General features: G+C 37.9%; 2 protein-coding genes across 6 annotated transcripts in view; both read right to left on the bottom strand.

The window, feature by feature from the left end:
• Positions 1 to 3,270, bottom strand: part of LOC134751429 (uncharacterized) — a 47,522-nt gene extending 44,252 nt beyond the window's left edge. For 2 of the 5 annotated variants that reach the window (XM_063686834.1, XM_063686837.1), the window contains exons 1-2: positions 3,183 to 3,270; positions 2,110 to 2,378 (exon numbers count right to left, since the gene is read on the bottom strand). In XM_063686834.1, coding sequence (XP_063542904.1) covers positions 2,110 to 2,334 — 225 coding nt within the window. In that variant the 5' untranslated portion in view covers positions 2,335 to 2,378; positions 3,183 to 3,270. Of the gene's footprint in view, positions 1 to 2,109; positions 2,379 to 3,182 lie in introns of those variants that run through there. The other 3 variants (XM_063686836.1, XM_063686838.1, XM_063686835.1) reach the window with 2 other exon arrangements.
• Positions 3,271 to 8,097: 4,827 nt separating this feature from the next.
• The window catches only part of LOC134751428 (guanine nucleotide-binding protein G(I)/G(S)/G(T) subunit beta-1), a 31,095-nt gene continuing 16,012 nt past the window's right edge, over positions 8,098 to 23,180 (bottom strand). The window contains exons 3-9 of the mRNA XM_063686833.1: positions 21,199 to 21,344; positions 18,920 to 19,090; positions 17,451 to 17,573; positions 16,632 to 16,833; positions 15,895 to 16,111; positions 13,110 to 15,186; positions 8,098 to 11,701 (exon numbers count right to left, since the gene is read on the bottom strand). Coding sequence (XP_063542903.1) covers positions 15,080 to 15,186; positions 15,895 to 16,111; positions 16,632 to 16,833; positions 17,451 to 17,573; positions 18,920 to 19,090; positions 21,199 to 21,344 — 966 coding nt within the window. The 3' untranslated portion in view covers positions 8,098 to 11,701; positions 13,110 to 15,079. The remainder of the gene's footprint in view (positions 11,702 to 13,109; positions 15,187 to 15,894; positions 16,112 to 16,631; positions 16,834 to 17,450; positions 17,574 to 18,919; positions 19,091 to 21,198; positions 21,345 to 23,180) is intronic.

Here is a 23,180-nt window from a genome sequence, read left to right as displayed (position 1 = left end):
AATGATGCAGGCGAAGTCACGGGCAGAAGATAGTAAGTTATTTATTTATATATAGGTATTATAGTATTTACAGTAAATATGGTACTACTATTAAAGCAAGCACTTTCCGTGCATATGTCGAAAATTTAAAGGGTCATTTGTACTGTGAAACGTTGTACTATACACGTGCGAATAGGTTGTTCGCAACTTGTGACGATTTAAAGCACTCCCTTCGGTGATGTTTTAATTTATCACCACTCGTTGCGAATTTCCTACTTTCCGCACTAGTATCGTAAATAACTTTTTAATATGAACCTTAGTTTATAAGTAAATTGGAACGAATTTCGTTTGTTTTACAACGCAGTGAAACAAAAGAAATGCTACTCTATTTGTTTCATCAAAACGTTCAAATTAGATTGCAATGAATATGTACATTTTAATGTACAATTTTGGCTTACGAGGTTATGACAACATAAATAACGGCATTAATGGAAAGAAAGGAAGCTGTCTACATAGTTAATGTTGTTGATATGTTGTATTTTAAAATTTTAATATAATTTATTTGGATAAATAAAAAACAATAACAAAACTTATAAACTATTATTAAAATTAACCTATAAACCTAAAAACAAATTAAAACAAATAAAAAGTCCTAAAATTGGGCCCAGGTCTGTGCCGTCCGGTAGGGTGCCCAGAAGGCTGGCGGCGTTGCCGCGCTGAACATTAATTCGTTTTTTTTTGCAATTTATTTGGTGCACCGAAACAACAAAACAAACTTGGTAGGGTGCCCAAAAGGCTGACAGCATTGCCCCTTTGGATAGTAAAGCTGATCTGCTGATTGAAATATTGGCCGTCCCTCTCGTCACCCGAAGCTTTAATATAATATTAAACAGGTAGTTATACATTTCTGAAATAGAGGAAAAATGTATTACACGTATTAACATAATTTAAGCCTAATAAGTAAGTCATTTCTGATGTTGTTTCATGCATAAATCCATTGTATTATTTTGATAGTTAATTAGATGTTGGTGTTATGCTTGTGTGGCTATAATTACCCGCCTGTAAAGTACTGTATTTACCACAGTAAATCATACGATGTAATGTATTTCCATCGGCTCGTCTACGCAGACACCACGTGATACAACCTGCCCTGCCCGCGGTCTGTCATCGACTGACCCTAAATCTAACTGTCAGTGACGTCACCATGACGTAAGCGCTCGAGACGCTATACACTACACCGCCTATTAAGTAAGTATACATGGTTAGTTAGAATGTATTTGTATTACTAATCACACTAAATAGTTCAAATTGTGTGGAATCCAATACATATTGTGTTTAGTAAATCGCAGACTAACTAAAAGTATAAATAATAGTTGTAAATATATCTATTACGTCCGTTAGAAGCTTATTAAAGTGTTTTAAATAAATATAAGTAACTACAATATAACGCCTTTAAAGTTTAAATAGAAAGAGAAACCAATCTATAATACATACCTACTTTAAACTTAGGTATGAGAGAGAGCAGTTTTGAAAAAGAACAACAGAACAGAACAATACATTATGTTACAATTCCCACAAAACTGCAACAGCATTTTACAGCAATTTGAGAATTGTGACTATAAGGATTTATTCTCAGTATATAATGTATATTTCTAATTTATTCTGAATCATAATCAATGAATTTCACAAATGAAAAAGATTTATATACCGACGAATGAACAGGTGACCAATCAATGCCTTCAATGTCCTGGGGCTGTCCAGCAGCATCTTCTACATTCGCATTAGATCGCTGGCTCAATATTACAAGGTGCTATGTTACATTTTCGATATAATTGAAAATCGACTTAATTTCACTATGTTTAAATTTCAGTTTGATAAAAGTGAAATATAGAACCCTGTAATATTGGGCCAGCGAGATGTCGTATACAGTGGTTACGACGATCACCTCGTGTATGCAATTTTGTAAATGCTAAGTCACCATTTAGCCAATGTTCCTTATATTTCTATTGATTTGGTTAAAAAATCTCTTTTGTTCTAAAGGCGGACAGTTAGAAAATATAAAAAATGCATACAATACTTAAATGCGGTTCCAACCTCCAACCAAGCTCAACACAAAATATCGTAACTTACCCAACTTACAGGGAATAATTTATAACTGAGATTTGTCAGGAACTCGCGTTTCTGAGGATCGTACATGTCTGAAGGTTTAAAGCCGCGCTTGGTGACCAGCGCGCTGTTGACACTGGAACTGCTATTCACGTCGTTATAGCTGTCACGATGCACGACACGGTCGTTAACGGAGTAGAAACTGGACATTTTATTGGAGGAATACTGGTTCTCGCTGATTGTCATCATTTTGCACTTTCACTTAACACTGTTCGAGTCTGGAAGCGACTGAGCTAAAAAGAGACGTGATTAATTTTGGGTGTTGGTGTGGTGGGTTTATACAACACGGAACCAATGTTTGATTTATTTGTTTGTGTTATTTTGTCTACCTGTATAAATACTGTATAGCTACTTGACTTATTAAATACAGAATACTGGATGCAGAAATAAAATGAAGCTTCGGTTAAGACTTTGAGCTCTTTCAAAATGTGAATACAATAGTGAATGTTACTAGTGACTGTGTTTATTTCTGTTAGCATTAATGTTTACAGTATGTTGTCCTTCGCTCGGTTTCGTTAGAATATACGTTATTTTTGGCAGAAGGAAACAATATAATCACATGTTTATATTTTAACCTTATGTGTTTGTCTGATTTTTACACGACTGACAAAAAAAAGGAGTATAATTTTTACTCTTTTAACCACAAATTAAAAAATGTGTTAGATGCTTATTTGACCCAAGATTAATATAGAAAGTAACAATTAATGTAAGTATAATTGTGTAAATAAATATCATTAATTCTGAAAAGGGTGATAACATTTGGTGTTTAAGAAAATATCTAAAACGTAGCATTAACTAAGAGTAAAACATATGTACATCCAATCTCCCAAGGAGCTCACAATTAACTAAATAACATTCTTAAATTAGCTATTGAATCATTGCACTAGTTACGCATTTAACAGCACAAATAAACAAACAAAAAAACCAAGATGGCGGCCCGTCGTCACTTGTTAAAATCTACCAATAAAAAAACACTTCCTAAATATTCGGCGTTTAAAAGCACTGTATTTGTTAATATTTTTAATCTACCTAATTACGTTGGATTAAGGTCGTTTTTCGCTTGTTTTCGGCGGACGTGTGCACGCGCCGTGAAAATTTCTGACTGACTAAAATAAGTCCTGAAACTCAGTTGCATAATACGTAGGAAAGCTCGGTCGACGCGCGGGAACCATGGTTTAATATTTGCTGGGATAGTTTACTTGTGGCCAAGTTTTTTAAAGTACGTTGGACAGCAACCATCACCTAGCGGATGAAACAATGAATAATGCGCAAACATTATCTGCCACCCGGGAATAATTTTCCAAATAGTTCACAATTAGTACACTTCACGTTCAAAAGTATTAATTTATTACAATCTTATCGTTCTACATACCTATAGAGACTTATCTCTTTGCGTTAAGCTGTTAAAGAATGGTAACTGACTGTACGTGCGAGATACGGTAAAAATTTCTACACGCAATTGGTGACCCGTAGTGAAACGTAAACATTTTTCGCAGGTAAAAAGTTTTGCAAACTATTGGATACATCAAATGAACGAGCTTGTTGTGAGAAGTTTGAAAGTAGTTGAACTTCTCAATCATATTTTCACATAAAGACGCTGAATTATATTTTGTTCCAAACTGTCGTCGTTCTTCCTTAGGACTCATTAAGGCCCTCAGCACACGGAGCGTAAGCGTAAGAGACGTCTAAGAGTATCGTAATACTAATACGCGCGTATTAGAACGAGAGCGCTACGAGCACGAACAAGTTGAAACAAGTCCGCACACGAAGCGTCGTCGTAGCGTAGCGTATGAGATTTCTCTCGCGTAGCGTAAAAAAGAAAACTTCTGACATAATCAAACAATAAAAATCTTCATCTGACGAGAAAGTAAGATCGTCGATACATCCGCCGAAGACATCTGACGCCAGTGACGCCATGATTTCAACCAATAAAGATTTCACTTATAAAACGATACGCGGCGCTTGGTGCCCAGAACTCTACGCGTCTCGTACTCGTAACGTTTTTACGATACGCTTACATTGGTCGGCTGAATTGGATGTTACCTCAATAGTCCAAAATGTAACTAAAACCGTATGCGAGTTAGCCCGCCGTCTAAATGAGCCATTTCTGGGTATCATTATGACTTTAGTGTTTTTTTTTTATATTACCTCGGTGGCAAACAAGCATACGGCCCGCCTGATGTTAAGCAGTCTCCGTAGCCTATGTACGCCAGCAACTCCAGAGGAGTTACATACGCGTTGCCGACCCTAACACTCCTCTCCCCCGAGCTCTGGCAACCTTACTTTGGCTGACTTTAGTGTAGATTTGCTTAGATCAAGTCTGTCCTTCCAGCGCGGGCAACATGGCTACCGTCGCGCCGCCGCACACTGCCAGCATCTATTTTGGTATGCGGGTTTCGCCATCAACGTTATGCGCGTATATTCGCCGACTGATTGACCATCCTTGCTAATCCTTCAGTGTTTAAATCCTCCTACTACAAAAACAAATTGGAGTAGTGACTCCTAAGCTTAATCCTTTCTGGTTGCATTTTTTCTTTTGTTAACTCATCATGTTTTGTTCGGCTAGATATGGAACCGAAGTAAAATAGATCATAAACACGATGAATCAGAACGTTGTGCGGCCACCTGCTCCTTAAAACTCTAGTGTAGATTCATATCAAAATTCTTAAAACTGACATTGACTCACGCGCAAAGGCATACGGCCATAGAACTCGTTTGCCATAGGTTGGCCTAATTTTGAGACTATTTACAAGTTTTCCTACGAATTATGAACAAAAAAGCCAATTTAGCTCCGGATTGCCTACTAATCTACTAATATTTTGGACGTGCCGTGACTCACTATACCTACTTATCTGTTATATAACGATCATCATAATCTGTTTTGCACGCAAGACAATTATGTACATTGACAGCGCTTTAGAGGCATAAATATTTACGATTACGACGTAAAATATAAATTATTTTTTTGAGAATTAAATTTTATGGTCATCACTTATCAGTTCAGACATTACCTATTTTTACAGATGTTCAAGTTGCGGAAAGTTGGAAAAGTTCTCGGAAATTTTAGGAAAATTTAATAGGAAATTAAGAAACGGAATTTTCGATCCCCATACAAAAGTACGAGAAGTTTCCGAAATTTTTCAATGTGGAATTATCGCAATTCTGAAAACTTCCGACGACAATTCAGTACCTATATAGAATTGGATATTTTTATTTACTACCTGCCTATGTTAAAAATCTAGGATAATAATCCTACTTAAACTTACTGGGAGGCCGTTTTGCAATAGTTTATAAATTACATTGATTTAAACTAACACGATTTTCACTCATACTTAATTCATTTTTTTTATGTTTATTTCAAACGCATTATATCGGAAACGGTCAAGGAGCATACTCATTTTTTTATAATAATATTTCATATCGCGGCTGTTAAAAAACGTCAAAAAAATAAATCAGCGGTAACCTAACATTTGCTACAGTTGGGAGGACCAAACCACTGGATTGAGCTCCATAATCCCAGTCCTGTCAACGTAACGTTTTTTACTTTTACTACAGCAGGAAAGTACGCAATTGAAATCAGAAAACATCGAAATTTCAATCAAAATGAGGGACAGGGGATTTCCTCTTCGTGGAATCCAGAGATTAGCAATTGTAAGAGGGAAAAAACATCCCATCACATACCATCGGATGTCGCGAGTGTTGTGTGTAGGCAAAGTGACCACCCTAGCGTACAAGTTAATAATCAAGATCAAGTGCGGGTAGTTCGCAAAACCCGCGCAGCAAGTTGATACAATTCCTCGCCAGTCTGCCTGTGACCTGATTAAATCCCTTGTTAGTTTAAAAATTATGAAACAATCATAAATCTCATTATCTCCTTTTACTTTTAGATGGATTTCCTAAGTTACACAAACACATGTTCCGAATTGGGAAGAAACAGGATGCGACATGCAGGTTCTGCCAGGAGTCAGAGGAGACTGCAATTCACATTCTCTGTTCCTGTGGACCACTAATGTCAAAAAGAAGTATCCACTTAGGGCGGCACATACTGCAACCCTATGAGGTACAGAACATTACGGCCCAAAGAATCTGGAATTTTCTGGACTCAACGGGCATTAGTAACGAACTTTAAAGGGCCGTCACAATAGATCACTGCTTGGTCGACGTGACACTCACAGGTCCACAACACCCCTACAATAATAATAAGTTACACGTTTTCCCAAAATGGGGCCCTTTGGCTCTAATTTCTTAAATACGTAGGGCTTTTCCAAACAAGCTTTCGACCTTCGTACAGTTGCACGAAACCTCACAAAACATTACGCACACAAGTACGTCACGCACACAATTGGCATTTATATATGACCGCTTGCCAACTGCCAGATGTACAAATTACTCAGATTGTTTCGTCGGTTTTAGCACAATATGTAAGACTAAAATATTCGATGTTTTAGAGGTCTTGAGTCATAAATAAGCTTAATAAGTTCTAGCTGGAATGTATTAAAATTAATTCGGCAAAGTGCGAGTCGGACTCGCGCACGAAGGGTTCCGTACCATTACGCAAAAAACGGCAAAAAAATCACGTTTGTTGTATGGGAGCCCCACTTAAATATTTACTTTATTCTGTTTTTAGAATTTGTTGTTATAGCGGCAACAGAAATAAATACATCATCTGTGAAAATTTCCACTGTCTAACTACATATTATGTGTGTTTTCTAAATTATTGCCGAAAATGGCAACCCTTTCTTACCAACCTAACGGTTAAGATAGAATAACTCCGTAATAGATGGATACAGTCTAAGGAAAAAACGTGCCTCGAAAATCAAGAAAATTTGATTCTCGCTCAGAGGGTGCTACTAGTTTTGGCCTACAGTCGTATAGATGGCGTTGACGGTTTCGTTTGTTGTTTAACAATTTTAACGCATATCAGTGAAAGAACATGGGTCAAAATCATCAAAATAATTAATGCAAATAAAAAAAATCATTTATCTATATTTAAATACATTTTATATTATTTTTACAAATCTTCAATTTTAGTTTTAAAGTGTGTCGACAGATGGCAGTGAATTTACTGGGGTTACAAAATTTACTATGACAGTACCACTCTAGTATAAGTTACTCTATGCGGTTACCAATGGTACGAGTATGTTTAAATATTACATAAAAAAGATACTTTTAAACGCTACATTTTAGGGTATTTAATGACTTTATAAGCGTAATACAAATAAAATACAAAGAGATTTCTTATTAAGTCGCAAGTAAAAAAAAACTATATTGACTTTTCCCAGCCGCTGTCGCCTCACCTATGATTTGGTGAAACGCCGGAGTGGGTTTAGTGGGTAGGGCCAAGTTCTCACTCCCCTCTCGCCAGTTGAGAGGGGAAAGGACCAGCGAGTCCCCCCCCCCCATCAATGGCCTTTCTGCGGCCGGGGGGACGGTGCGTAAATGCATTCGCCCACTCCGTGAACAAAAAAAAAGACCATAAAACATGATATTTCTTCGAAAAAGGATTAATCGAATTTAAACTATCTTGAGACATATTAACTTAACTAACTTAGCGGTTTCACTCACGTATTTTTAGTCACTCGCGCGACATGTTTTGACGAAAAAGGTTTCAATCGTAATTAACAGAATTAAGATCAATGGACGACTAATATTATGATAAATATTATATTATAACTATGGGGCAAGCTCAAGCCACCCTTGCCCTAACCGTTACCGAAGGCCAAAACCGAACCTTCGGCCGAACCATGATTTTTAAGCCGAATAGCCGAAACTTCGGTCGGACACTGCCGAAAATACAGTTTCGACGCGGCCGAAAGGTTCGGCAGTTTTTTTTTTGGCCGAAACCGAACCATCGGCCGACTTCCGTCAGACACTATAATAACACAGGGTTTTTAGACAGGGTAGGAAACAGGAGAATACTTATTAGAAAGGAGATCCAATAAAACAAACATGAAATAAACAAATTTTAATTTATTGATATAATAACTAAAAAAAATATTTTACACAATACATTATAATTAGTATTACACCACTAAGAATAATTATATTAACATATCGAAGATGTGGACTAGCAAATAAAAATTAACTTACACAAATCCTTTTCATAAAGTGTCAGTAAACAGTTCAGGGTACTATCATTACTGATTATCTGCCGATTCATATGAATTATCGAATTATACTTGCACATAGTAACATATAAATTATGCGCGTAATTTTAACCCGTAACTAGAGTAAGGTAAGTTTCTTTTTTTATTTAAAATGTTGCCGAAGAATGCTCATTTCATAATAATTTCTCTCGTAAGTTCTGAAACATTAACTAATAAATCAGGTAACCAGTTACAGCCTCTAAGAGGCCGTCATAGAAGTTTATTTGATAGCCCAATCCCAGTACTGCATGTCAGATATTATATATTATTACAGTAAGATTAAATATGGCAGTCCATTCCAATAATACGATGTAAAAGTGAGAAAAATTGGTCTGAATACAAACGAAACGGGAGCCATAAAACTATCCATTAAATAGTAAATATACGTACATTTATTCTATGTTACTTAAGTTGTCGTACACCGATCGGAAAAGCGGATATTGTAGAAAATAACGTTTATTTAAAAAAAGTCTTATCCTACGCATAATCTAACGTACCATCTAACTCCTGGGCCGTGGCCAGCCAACTTATGTAAGATAGCGATTCAATGCGCTTTAAGATCCTTAATAAGTTGGCCGCTTGTATGTATCCAACGCTCATTGAATTACCCTCTCTACGTTTTGACATTGAACAAATACCGCCAGACATCAAGATGAATGCATTAAAAGATCAATTTGCTCAAAGCAGAAACAGGAAAAGACCCGAATATAAATAATTGCTGTATAAAATCAGTATGCGTATAAAACCGAGCAAATTGCTTGATATGCTATAACCTAGCAATCATCTCTAGTCTGTTATAGGTCATAGGCCTCTGTGGATATATCAATATGCTGTAATCAACTTAATGTATGTGTTTGAGCTCATAGATGTAACAAATAAATAATGTGATTGAAAATTATTTAGACATTACTTACTCGTGGTAAATTTTTTGGCCGTTTAGAAATGATAGCTTGAGCCGTCTATTTGATATTCTCAATCGTCCTATCGCACTAAATGTGTGAGCGCGAAATGCAAACATTCTGAATACGCATTCCTATATTTCGTTTTCATGTGGCCGTTCGTCATATTAGGTAAGACTAAGAAAGATAGCTAACTCAAAAAAATAAGTTATTCAACCCTTTCGTGGCCACGTCAATAAAGTAGTAAAGTGTCATTAACGCCAAGCCACAAATTGTCATATCAAGTCGTGGCGTGTGGTGCACGAAATGGACTGACTTTATATCAAGTCAATGGCGGCGAAAAGGTGAAATAGTTACCTTACTTTGCCAGTGCCAGTGTAAATATTTTCCATCCCATTTTTTACTTGCCTAAAAGTGTAATGCAAGTATTGTATTGATATATCCATTCCCTATATCGTACGTATATTCCCTGAAGCGGACGCCTTACAAACATCTTAGTTTATATAATGTATTAACTATCTAGAAAAAAGGCTTATCCTCTTGAGTCCGTGTTAAAAGTACAGTGTCCTTACCACGAGTTTGACACTGATATTAATTCGCTTGCGACTGCGTAAACTGGTGCATCTCGCTTGCGTTTGAGTTAACGCAGCCGCTAGCGTTTAAGGCCGCGTAAAATTCATGGTGAAGGTACGGTTAGTAAAAAGTTCGGAACGTGGTGAAAAAAGGTACCTATTAAAGTCGTAGCAAGCTAACTCTGCCTGGCATTTGCAATGACAAAGTGTGGCGATGTCATGATTAATGACAAATTTCTATAAACATATGACGATTATAATGTCATTCCCTCACTTTGTCCAAAGTCGTGTAAAGTTAGCTTAGGCCCTTAGACGGACTAGAACTGGTTTTAAATTTCGATTATACTGAACTCGAAATGCGAATTAAGTTGAAATGTATTCTTTAATCCAAAAAATGAATTCTTTGTATATTCATTGTTAAATCGACATTTTAAAAGCTGCTATATATTTTTGGGTTAAAAAGAGATTTTACCCTCAACGTTTTGCCGCCACGTCAATGAAGTAATAGTCATTAACGCCAAGCACGTAGACAACCCGTATAACATATCAAGTCGTGGCGTGTGGGGCACCAAATGCACTGACTTTATATCAAGTCAATGGCGGCGGGTTTAAAAATCCTTAGTTTTGTATGGCGGGCCTCAAGAGGATATAAATGAGGAGCGAAAACCATCCAAAAGAAAAGCCTACGATAACTTTGTGCTAACGAACGAATACTGCAAAGTAAGTGCTAACTGAAATATTGAAAATTTTGAAGCAACAGAATGTTTCAAGTTACAAAATGCTTGGGAACTTACATTTAATTCCTATAGCTAGCTTAATCTAGAAAAATGAACAAATGGGCGAACCCGAGATGTAGGACGTTACAGTGTAACCGGATATAGAAAAAGATGGTTATGGGACTAAATAAGCCAGACACATTAATAAGCCACGCCCGGTGGCTTACTATTCTCGCCGTTTTTGCACGACTCGTAAAATCTCGTCCTTCAAGGCATGCCTCAGTCTGTGCGTCCCAAAATAAGTACTATTTGTTGCAGTGCTTTTAGTGCGTCTCGTATCAAAATTAGAACTATTGACAGGTGTAATGTTAGAATAGATTATTTACGATTATTCAGAATGATTAAGTAATTATTATTTATAATTATAACCTGTTTTGATTATTATGGCATCGAAATTTCAAACCGTTTTCGCGTAAAAAAAGATTTACTTTACTTTTTCCTTATAAATTATGACACATTGGCCGATAAAAATGTCGAAGGAATATAAACTTTACACGAATGCATTAAAGTTCGTTTTAGACCATCATGAAGTCAGTAAATATTTAAGTATAGTATTTTGATACTCAATAGGATTTTTAATGGATATTTTAGACAACACTATATATTATATGCCATTCTTTAATCGCTATTTTTCCGTTTAGTGAGATATAAAAAATAACAGTGAGTGACATTGATAAATTAATATATTGCATTATGTCAAAGTGTAAATTACAATGTTTTACAAGTTTTGGAAATATAAAATAATATCTTATTGTTTTGAAGCGACACGACATCCATGAATCTACCTTCAAAATTCAGTAGAAAAAAGTATTGAAACATCTAAATGGAAGTTGTGTCATTTCAAAATGGATGAAAAATGAAATTATCAATTAATTTTTGATCCATCAGAGATCTATAAAAGGAATCTCCATTATCTATACATTAAAACGGGTGACTTATCCATAATTACATATTAAAATTATAACTTAGCATCCACAGTGAAATAATCCTCATTCAATAAATTACACATAGATATAGTATGTGGTTAGTTGATAATCGTCCGAGCGAGACAGCAATGTCTCACGAAAGAGACGGAAGATAATCAACTCGTCCACTCATTAATCATAATATTTGGTTCTTTAAATAGATTTTAGAACTTGTACGATTGATGTTGTGCGATTGATCTGTAAAGAATAGATATTAATCAAATTAATATTAGGTTAAACTCTTCTATTGATTGAAGAAATGCGAAACGACGACTGACAGACATTCATTCTAACACACAAACATATAAACTATCATCCCTTTTAGTTAATCTATCTACACACATATATATGCAGTTATAATGCGCCTCCCAGGCTGCCACACATATAACCCTCTATGATGCCTTCAAAAACTGCAAATTATGGTCAGCAAAAAGAAACTGTTTTGTTAGAACATATTTCTTATCTGTGAAAATGTTATTATTGCCTAATAATAACATCGATATCGGTTTAATAATGGCATTCAAATTTCGAACATCACTGAAAAACAAAGGAATTTGATTTGACCTCATTTCTAGTATCAGTCGAGATGACGTTTTATTCGAAAGCAATATCTATTGCAAAGTGTCGTTGAATTCCGCAATGGCGGCCGAAACACGCGGTTCCTGGACACATCATCGACAGCTTATATGTGTGTAGATAAGTTATTTTACACCATATTTGCCCTCTTTATATTAGAGACAAATAATGCTAAGGGCCAAACGAACATAAACTAATAAAATTTTAAATACAAATGTTAATACAACGACAATTTTCACATAAATTTTCCAGCTTCAAGCTTTATGACACTTTGTAAAGCTACAGACGAATCAGGGCGAAACAACTAGTACAAACAGCAACACTTAACTGTCCATCGGTGCCATCGGTGGACCTTATGCAATAAGGTTTACGAACTGTCCAAGCGCCTGACACTCTTTGATAGAGAAAGATAGTCTTATTGCGATTCCTATAAGAGGAAAGAGAAAATAGTGCCATGCTTTGTCATTATCACCGACCGGGTGGCATCATAGATAGGAGGCGATGGCAAAATACCGAAATTTATAAGAGTGAAAGAGAAAAAATCCTATGCTGCCCAAATTTTATATGAATATTTTTTCTCTTACCCCCGGTCGCTCGGTGGCGCGTCTATAACTACTTGTATATACTATGTCTATGGAACTGTCAGTTAACAGTGTGGGCGATGGTATGAGACCGGTGACAAAACAAGTCAGTATATTGAGCTTCAACATTCTATTGTGGGCCTAATGTTGTTTGTATTCAGAGTAAAAACTTACGAATACATTAAAAAGTTTAGACTGTTTGATGTTCTCACTAAGTGTTACATATCAAACCCTGATAGCTCTTAAAATAGGCGTTTTCTTCCAAAATATTACCAGTTATCCAGTTTAGAAAACTGTTTGACTTCGTTACTAAGAATCGAATGTATAGATTTTTACGAGAAGTATTTATTTATAAGAAGAAAAACCCAATTTTTTGCCTTAAAAAACAAAATTAAAGGTAAATTTTAAAAGAAAACACCAAATAGTTATAATTTCAAACGAATACTTACCGTTACACAGAAACATATTCTCAGCAGCGGTGCCGTCCCAAGGCCCCGCAATGCTACGCTATATAATCATATAATTACATTACATATATATAAATTTATATCGTAAACGGTGAACCATAGAGACACACACACAGCCGCTCCATAAACCACTCTATCGTAGTTTAAATGCTTTCATTGTTAGAAATTATAGTCTACTTAAAATAAAGCAAAGAAAACACGGTGCGCTTATCAAGTGCGTTCGTATTTTAACACTTTTAACTGTCCGTGTATTACATGACATGCACCGTCAAACTACTCTGTCACGTCTACGTGACGTCAGAAATGGATGGCTCTATACATTTGTGCATTACCTGTAATGCACGGACGTATCAATCCATGTGTGGTGAAAGCGAGGGGCAGTTAGTGTTAACCTTTACGCATCGCTATTAAAGTTTTCCATGAAATGTACATTTTTTGTTTGTTTTTCTTATAGAATCCTTGTTCGAATTATCAACCTTCGTGCATTGCGTTAAGGTTCACTATAACGCGCCGTACAGATGTAGTGAACAATCCTTTGCCATCGTATTTTCTCGGAAACGTTCGTATTTGTCATGCTACTTCAGTCAACCTCAGTACTTTTTCTACTGAGACTGACTGAAATAGCTTAACACGCTCGTGCGTTTCCGTAAAAATACGATGGTAAAGGATTATTCACTACATCTGTACATGATAGACGTTGCGTTTAAAGGATTAAAGAGTCAGGTATTTGTGCTTACTTTTGGCAGTGACAGACACAATAGTTATTTTATACATATATGCTGTCAAATAGTATGAAATGTGACCCGACTGAAATATATTTTTCTCAACTGCATGCCTTTTAAGCAAGAAAAACAAAAATAAATGTACATATGCCATAGTCATGAGAATCGTTTACTGATAAACGCCAATGGAAATAAATGCATCGGGATGTCACGCGAAATCACGTGATAATTTCCAAGCATTAAGTTTTGATTGGCGTGTTCTGTACGGATCAATATCACGGACATTTCATCCTAATTCCTTTGGACATATTTTAGTCGAAGTGTCTGCATTTTAATGATATTTCTGTGCGATTTTGCAGTAGTCAAGAACCTCTACCAGGTAACCACAACACTAAAATGTAGAGACATTTCGTCATAAAGTCGAAAAATCCATCGATTGCGTAATTAAAGTCTTGCTGCGAGTTTGACAGGTTATGTGGTAATAAAGGTGTGTTACGAAGAAGTTTGGCTGTCACTATCTATTTGATGTCCTATACAGCACCATCTTTTTCGACGTATTTTCTTAGACTTATTAAAAGCAATCATCGATATCGTCGGTTAAAGTCGCAAGCCTGTCCTCCGAATAGAGTTGAATTATTTGGCTAAAGTAGTAAATCGCCTGTTAAAATAGCAAACCTCGTACAGACGTAAGGAATAATCCTTTACCATCGTATTTTTACGGAAACGCACGAACGTGTCATGCTACTTCAGTCAGTCTCAGTACAAAAAGTACTGAGGTTGACTGAAGTAGCATGACAATTACGAACGTTTCCGAGAAAATACGATGGTAAACGATTAATCACTACATCTGTGACTCCATTTATGTCGTTCTTAAGTAAAAGGTACATTGTCACTTACCATAGGGGTGAAATTTGCTCGCGTCTCCATACGAATAACCAGTCAGAGCGTCCTTGTAAGTGGTAAGCGACAATGTGGTACCTTTTACTCGAGAACAACACATTCAAAGGAAACTAAGGATTCGCAACTTCAGCCAAAGATACCTAAAGTTGCAAATGTCTATCTTTAACCTTCGATATGTCCAAAAAAATTAGGAAAATACGCTGATATAGACCGTTGTCGGCTAGGGCCGACCGTCAGTATGGCGTCGAACGCTCTCCATATAAAATTATAAACGGTGGCGTGGTGGTGGTGGTGGTGGTGGTGGTGGTGGTGGTGGTCGGCTCGGACACTCTAGTTCCAGATGCGCAGGAAGGAGTCCCAGGAGCCCGTGGCCACGGCCATGCCGTTCTCGGTGACGCCGAGGCAGGACACGCGGTTGTCGTGGCCGGCCAGGATGCCTGCAAGTTTATCTTAACGTTATCATCGGCTTCGGCTCCTGCATCATTTATAAATTAGTAAGTTTTAATGTTCAGTCTGTACACGGTGGCAAGAAAATAAGTGCATTCTTTTCGTCAGTGAGGTTTTGGGATTATACTGAGCAACTTTTACTAATGGGACCGACCCCGAAATCGCGAAAAAAAAATTTGGCTGTTTCATACATTTCGGCTGGTCAATTTTCTATGGAGAGTAAATTTTTTTTCGCGATTTCGTGGTTGGTCTCATAGTATAAGTTGCTTTGTATAATCCCAAAATCTTCCTGGGAACAGGGATGCACTTATTTTTTAGCCACCCCGGTATACAAGAATATTGCAAAAATTCAAAATTTGTAACTAAGTAAATGAAGATTAAGTTTAATTAATATAAGTTCCATTACTGTCATTTATTTTTGTAAACCTGTGTTGTGAACAATAAAGTGATTACCTACTACTACTACTGAAAGTTTAAGTTATATGAAAACTGACACCTATTTATAACCGCGAAACGTAAACTTGGACTAGCTTGACGGCTCTCATAGGCACAGAAGTAAGACGAAATCATAATAGAAGCTCGCTGTATTACCCAAGCTCGGAGTACCACAGGGTTCAACTTTCGGGCCTTCCGTCTTCCTTAGACATGTAGCGTCTCTAAGGTTTAAAAAATACAGTAGTTTCTTTGATTGTACTCACCGGCACGCTCGCTCTTCATGGAGTCCCACACGTTGCAGTTGAAGTCGTCGTAGCCGGCCAGCAGCAGGCGGCCCGACTTGGAGAAGGCGACGGACGTGATGCCGCAGATGATGTTGTCGTGCGAGTACATGGCCAGCTCCTGGTCGGCGCGGATGTCGAACATGCGGCACGTCGCGTCGTCGGACCCCGTCGCGAACGCGAACCCGGACGGGAAGAACTGTAACGGAGATAGAGATACTTGACAATGTGGAATGTACTTCTAGCTCGAGATGCTATACATGTCTGCGATCTCTCTGAAGCATTTGATCGCGTTGAGCACGATACCTTACACTCCCTACACTACGTATCGGTTGAAGCTGACGTACGTGACGTGATTTTCGATGCCTTTTTTTAACCAATGAACATATATAGGAATTTGTTGTTAACGTAACCTGATCGAGCGAATACTATTGTAAAGCTCGCAGTACACAGGGATCAATTCTCGGGCCCTTTATCTTCCTAATGTAGAATATTGACCGTGACCGAGTTGATGTCGCTCTCGTGCCTCGGAAAGGTCTGCTTGGACGGGCAGTCGCGGATGTCGATCAGGTATTGTAAAGTTCGGAGTAACCACAAAGTTCAATTTTTGGACCCTTCCTATTCCTCAAAAACCTTAAAGTATAGAGTACCACGACAGGGTTCACCTCTCGGGCCCTTTTTCTTTCTGTACACAACCAACTTGAATGCAGTAAACTGACCGTGACGGCGTTGATGTCGCTCTCGTGTCCCGGGAAGGTCTGCTTGCACTGGCAGTCGCGGATGTCCCACAGCTTGGCGGAGGCGTCGCAGGCGCCGGACACGAACGTGCGCTGGTCGGGCGCGAGCGACAGCGACATCACGTCGCCGGTGTGCCCGGTGAACTGTCCGCACTGCTGGCCGGTCTCGATGTCCCACAGGGCGCTGAGGAGGACAAACTCGTTTAAAACTGCCTCGACGAAGAAATTAAACAGACGACGACAGAATTAGGAAGAGTAATTTTGCAGTCGCTTTTTGTGGGGGCGAGTCACCGTCTGCCGGAAATGAAATTGTACCCCGCTTTAGTCCGGTTTTTTATCCCAAAGCCCAGTCTTGTCCATCGCTCTCACCCAATAACCTAGTTTATTTTAGATTCCATCAACTATCAATAGTCCTTACACCCTGGCGGGTGCTGCCCCTGCGTGCGTCTCATGACACGCATTCGCTCGGTGTAGGTACCCCTAACATTTCATTTAAGTGTCAAAAGGGCATGCCTACGTGCTGGCTTCGGCTAAGCGCACGCCTCTCAAATATTCGGAACACCATTTTTCCGTGATAGGAAAGACCTATTTTTCGATTCAGGCATATTTATATATAGATATGATTGAATTTGATCTTGTTAATGTACTCTTTCTAATTCTATGAAGGCTTAAAGCGATAGGAATAATTTAAGGACTTCCAGCAAATGGGATTTGATTTTGCAGGCTACAATTAGCTAGTGGGCATTATTTCAATCTGAATAAATGAAAGTTAATAAGATGAAGGAATAATAGATATGTTACCAGGTCATATCGCCCGAGCTGGTGAGGATCTGGTTGTCGTCGAGGAACCGGCAGCACGACAGGTAGCCGGAGTGGCCGGGCAGCTCGCGAGACACGCGTACGTTGCCTTCGCGGGTCTTCAGGCTGTAACAACAAATAAATAAATTGAAAGTGAAAAATCCTGGTCAAAGCACCAAAATGTAGCAACGCTGAATAGTTACAGTGGAGTCAGCAATGTATTTTCTTAATTGTATACAAAGATCCATTGATTGTACAAGATGTGTAAAGTTTAAGATAAATACGTGTTCCGAATTCGAAAACTAATGTAGATGGCACTACACGGCTCAGTACATTTGACCGGTAACAATGGTTATCAAAAGATTCCGTTTGTCAATCCAGTGACCAAAAATTAACATATGGCACAGTAATAGTAATTTTTCAAAATATAAATCTATAAAGGATATAATTTTGTGAGTTTGCATATTAAAAGTTAATAATTTTGACGTAATTTTTTTTTATTATGAAAAAGAAAAGTAGATGGACGCAGACATATTTAGTTCAAACAAAAGACCCATACGAATGACGAGTCCAGCAAAAACAATCAACAAATAAGTCACGCGTCAGTGACTCAACGGCATCGGTGGTTCTGACAGGAATGTGGCACGTCTTTCCTGTTCTTAAACCATATACGTCTGTAAAATTTTAATAACAATGTGAATTAATTGTACGATTGTAGAAAGGCGCATAAATGTTGGTTCAACTCCTTGACGAATTAATTATTTTTAACAGAATTTGTACATTTTATTTATCCTATGGATTTTTGTCCTTGTGTATTTTTCCGATTTCTTGAAATCAGCTTGACCGGAAATGAAATGGAATCCTCATGAAATCAAGCATTTCTGCAATTATTTAAATAATAAAGTTATTTCTTAAACATGCGTAGAAATATTGTCATTACGTTCGTAGTAATTAATTCGTAGTAACAAATTTATGGACCATATGTTGTCTCTCAAATAAAGAAATTTAATTAATTTAATTTAATATTACTCTGCGAAGCATCGCGTATCGCGTCTAAGTGTGGCGCTATAGATTTTTGTACAATGTCACCGGGCATAGAGTTCGATTCAAAATGACTTTGTCCTGCGGCAGGACAAAGTCATTTTGAATCAGTGATATAAAGGGGCAGGACCCCTGCCCCTTTATATCACGTGCCTAATAAGGACCCTTTTCTGATGGAAAGCCATATCATGTGTATATAGATATTTTTCGGTAAACTGTTATTTTCGTTTTTGTACTTTCAAGTATGTTTCTTGGTACATTTAATAAATAATGATCTCATATTAAATCACATTTATAATCGGGTCTATCGCGAATTTATTTTATACCTTTATTTACCGACGTTTCGATACAGGTTTAACTGGTCGTGGTCGCGGGTAACTGACGTCCCAGCAAAATGTCAGAACAGAGATTTGTGTGAATAATGATCTTACCTGTAGATGGAGCAGATGTTGTCGAGCCCGCCGCAGGCCACGTAGGAGCCGGAGGGCGCGTACGCGCAGGTCATCACCCAGGACGAGCGCAGCGGGATCGCGTGCACCTTGTTGGTGGTGTGGCTGTCCCATACTATCAGCTTGCCGTCTTGGGAGGCGGACACCAGATTCCTGTGGACAAATTTCATGTTATTAATCAAATTTTGACGACCGGTCTGGCCTAGTGGGTAGTCACCCTGCCTGTGAAGCCGATGGTCCTGGGTTCGAATCACGGTAAGGGCATTTATTTCTGTGATGAACACAGATATTTGTTCCTGAGTCATGGGTGTTTTCTATGTATTTAAGTATTTATATATTATATATATCGTTGTCTGAGTACCCATAACACAACCGTGGAACTTAGTCAATCTGTGTATGAATGTCCTATAATATTTATTTATTTATATATATATATATATATTTTTTTTATACTACGTCGGTGGCAAACAAGCATACGGCCCGCCTGATGTTAAGCAGTCTCCGTAGCCTATGTACGCCTGCAACTCCAAAGGAGTTACTTGCGCGTTGCCGACCCTAACACTCCTCTCCCTCGTTGAGCTCTGGCAACCTTACTCACCGGCAGGAACACAACACTATGAGTAGGGTCTAGTGTTATTTGGCTGCGGTTTTCTGTAAGGTGGAGGTACTTCCCCAGTTGGGCTCTGCTCTAGATCTGGAATGACATCCGCTGTCCGGTGCCCTACCACACAAAGCGAAAGGTCATTCACAGTGCCCATACCTCTCTTAGCGAATTTATTATTTATTTATTTATCACCACATTTGTCGTCGCCGTCTTAAGCCTAAGAGGTTGACTACTGCTGAAGTCATTTGAATAGAAGTTTTTAACAAAAACTATTTGTTTCGGTGATGTAAAAACATGTGTGATTTCTTTTATTCAACCCCTAAGGGGTGTAATATAAAATAGGGTTGAAAGTTTTAACAACTTTTACGTGGACGAAAGCTAGTTAATTATTAAAATACTTAACGCGTACTATCTTTTTTAATAATCTTAAAAATGAAGTAAGCCAATAACTGTAAAAGATAAAGCAAAGGGCCCCACTACCCATTATGCCTCAACGGTCACCCTTATCACATTAAGTTGATTAAATATAAGTAATTGCAAGCCCATACGTTTAGTTTAGGTACTGGGTTTGTCATTCTGACCGCCTGCCGAATATATTTACTTAAATTGAAATCGTTGGTTCATTAACCGACTTCGAAAAAGGAGGAGGTTATCAATTCGACCTTGACTAGTCACAACACGCATAGCCATAGGTACAGTTGTACCTATACTTCGACAAAGGGGAAAAGTACGAATGTCGTCTCCCTTCCCGGTGTAGCTTGAAGAGTAAACTACATGAAAAAAATTGAACTAAAAAGTAGAAAATAAATCATTCATCATTGTCAGTATCAGATGTCAATTGGCAGCGTGTATAGGCGCCTGGTTCGATTGTTAACTATGGGAAGTATGGGACACGTTTCTGTCTTAGACTTTACCTCTATATTGCAATATCTAGCTTTAAGTTAGGCTTATAAAAAATAATATTTAGTGTATTTTTACGGCTAGATGTCACTTTAAACTGGTGTCCAAGCACTTAGGTGTCTTAGGGATAAGTCCGCCTTTGTACATTGTATATATTTATGTTCTTTTATTGTGTTTGTAATCTGTCTTATGTACAATTTTATTTATTTATTGGTAAAATCATTATTTTTCATAATCATTATTTTATTTACCTTTCTGTTGCATATTCGAGCGAAAGAGTTCCAAATGGACATAATTTCGACTCTAAGGTTCGCGATAGGCCTTTCCCTGGCCTGTAAACGTTTCAACTACATGTTTAGGCGTTTTTGCACGAAATGAGTAACTATTATGTAAGGACTTATGAAATTTTGATATTTCTTAATATCTTCCTAACATATTCATTTATTACTTATAAATCTTATAATCATAATCATAGGTAATACTAATAGGTAAGGTTTGTTTTGATACAAATTTATCGCTTAAGGAAAAAAAGCATTAGTATTTACTAATGATATATTCGACGAAATGTTATTTTCCATAAAATGATTTCATTGTCATACTAAGGGTACATACATATACTTAGGACTAGCGACCCGCCCCGGCTTCGCACGGGTAGTTCAGTTTCGGGTTCCTAGCAGGGAAGAAAAGTGCTACTTTGATCCCTTCAGCGGGGAAGAAAAAGCCCTTTTTCAAATAGGTGATGTGAAAAATACAATACCTGGAGTCGCTGCCCCAGTGCATGGCGTAGATCTTGGCGAGATGGCCGCGCAGCGTGCGCCGCGTGCGCATCTGGATGCGCCCGATGGGCTCGAGGTTGGCGGTCGCCTGCGACAGCGACGTATCGCATGCCGCCTTGCGCGCGTCCTGCAACACAAAACGCAAAATTATCATTTTCACTTCTCATGCTCGTAAAGTTCGACTTTAAGTCGACATAAAGTTGCTTATTATGTTCTAGAGCATAAAGTAAAATCATCTATTACGACCCTTATTGACTTAGCAATAAAGTCCAAAATCTGCCATACAAACTGCCAGCCGCCCCCGACCGGCGCGCCCTCTCTCTTGTCTTGTCTTGAATAAATACGGTAAAATAACCTAAAATATTGGATATTTTTGTATATTTTATTCACACTCGAAGTGAAAAGCAGTGTATAACTCGGGTATAAATGTCCATTTTTATCCTCGACTATATTGGATCGCTTTATGCCCTTGTTGTACAATCGACTATTTCACTTCTCATCTATTACGACCTTTATCGACTTAACAATAAAGTCCTGCCAATGCCGTACAAACAAACTGCCATTACTGCAGCTGGCGGCCGGCGCACCCCACACAAAAATGCGCGAGCCCGAGTATATTCGTAATATTGAATAAATAAAAGAATAGGTATATCTCGGCTCTGTAAGAGCGAATCGCCTAGCGTGGTACGGACATGTAATGCGGAGGGATGAAAGTCATGTGACGAGAAAGGTATTACGAATGAATGTGGAGGGAAGTATCGGGAGAGGAAAACCGAGGAAAAGGTGGATGGACTGTGTGAGAGAGGATATGAAACGAATGCGAGCGAATGATGAGATGACGGGTGACAGAGAGGTATGGAAGAAAGACATGCTGCGCCGACCCCAAATGAATGGGATAAGGGCAAGCGAATGATAATGATCTAGGCTCTGTAATTATTATGATACCGCTGTTTAGAAAAATGAAGCCATTACTCGGAACTGTGTACGGCTCTAATTTAAATAGCGTTTTCTTTTACCAACTACGCGTTAAAGTTGACCTTATAGGATTTGTTAATATAAACCTAACTTTCGTATTTACCTAAATTCGCAATGATTCACTCGCTGCAAAGATTTCCTAATCTTTCCATTTCAAAATAATATGTGGAAAAATATGCGTCAATAACACTACGTGCGCAATGCCTGCGGCACCCACTTCGCATAAAAAAATGCTATTACGACGATTATACGTAAGGATATATATACACGTTCAAGGGAAATCAGGAAAACTTCGCAGAAGGAAGTAATAAAAACGCCTCTGCTCGTACCAAATGTTTTGTTATGATGATGCTTCGTATCGTATCTAATCTAAGTATTCACGAAGCATTATATAAATGACTGTGAGCTCATCAGTCTAATCACCAATATAGATTGATCCCTTAGTGCATACCGACTATGCGGGTAACTTACACTGGTTATTAGTAGCGGAAAGGTAGGTGAGCTTTGTAAATACTTGCCAGGGTTACGCAACAGTTTCCCAAGCAAAAACAATTATAACTTATTTTCATTTTATTAACTACAGGATTGTTTGTCGAATGTTGTGTAAATAATCTAAGCAATATGTCATGTGATGTCAAGGGGAAAAGATTTAGGTTAACAGCGATATCTGAGATTTTATCGTTATTCTTAGAGAAGGTACGAAGGTCAACGTGGAATTGTCTACGTGATTCGTTACATGGCGTAGCGCGTAGCCTTATATGAATAAGGTTGTGATGGAGTTATTTTATTTCGCTAAAGTATACCTGTATGACCCTGCACCAACTCAATCTTTCAGTCTAGCCCATAGTTGACTGGCAGAGAATGCCTTCGGGCATTCGGCATTAGAACTTTCATGTATTGTGCAACTCTCTCTCTTTCGTTCGTTTCATAAACCCACACTCGTATTTTAATGCCTTTCATTATGTAGCAGTCACATAAACTACTATTA

Source organism: Cydia strobilella, chromosome 22 (assembly GCF_947568885.1).
Source record: "Cydia strobilella chromosome 22, ilCydStro3.1, whole genome shotgun sequence".
In the NCBI taxonomy this organism is placed as follows: Eukaryota; Metazoa; Arthropoda; class Insecta; order Lepidoptera; family Tortricidae; genus Cydia; species Cydia strobilella.
The sequence above is the reverse complement of the archived record's forward strand: the minus strand, read 5'-3'. Positions and strand labels throughout refer to the sequence as shown.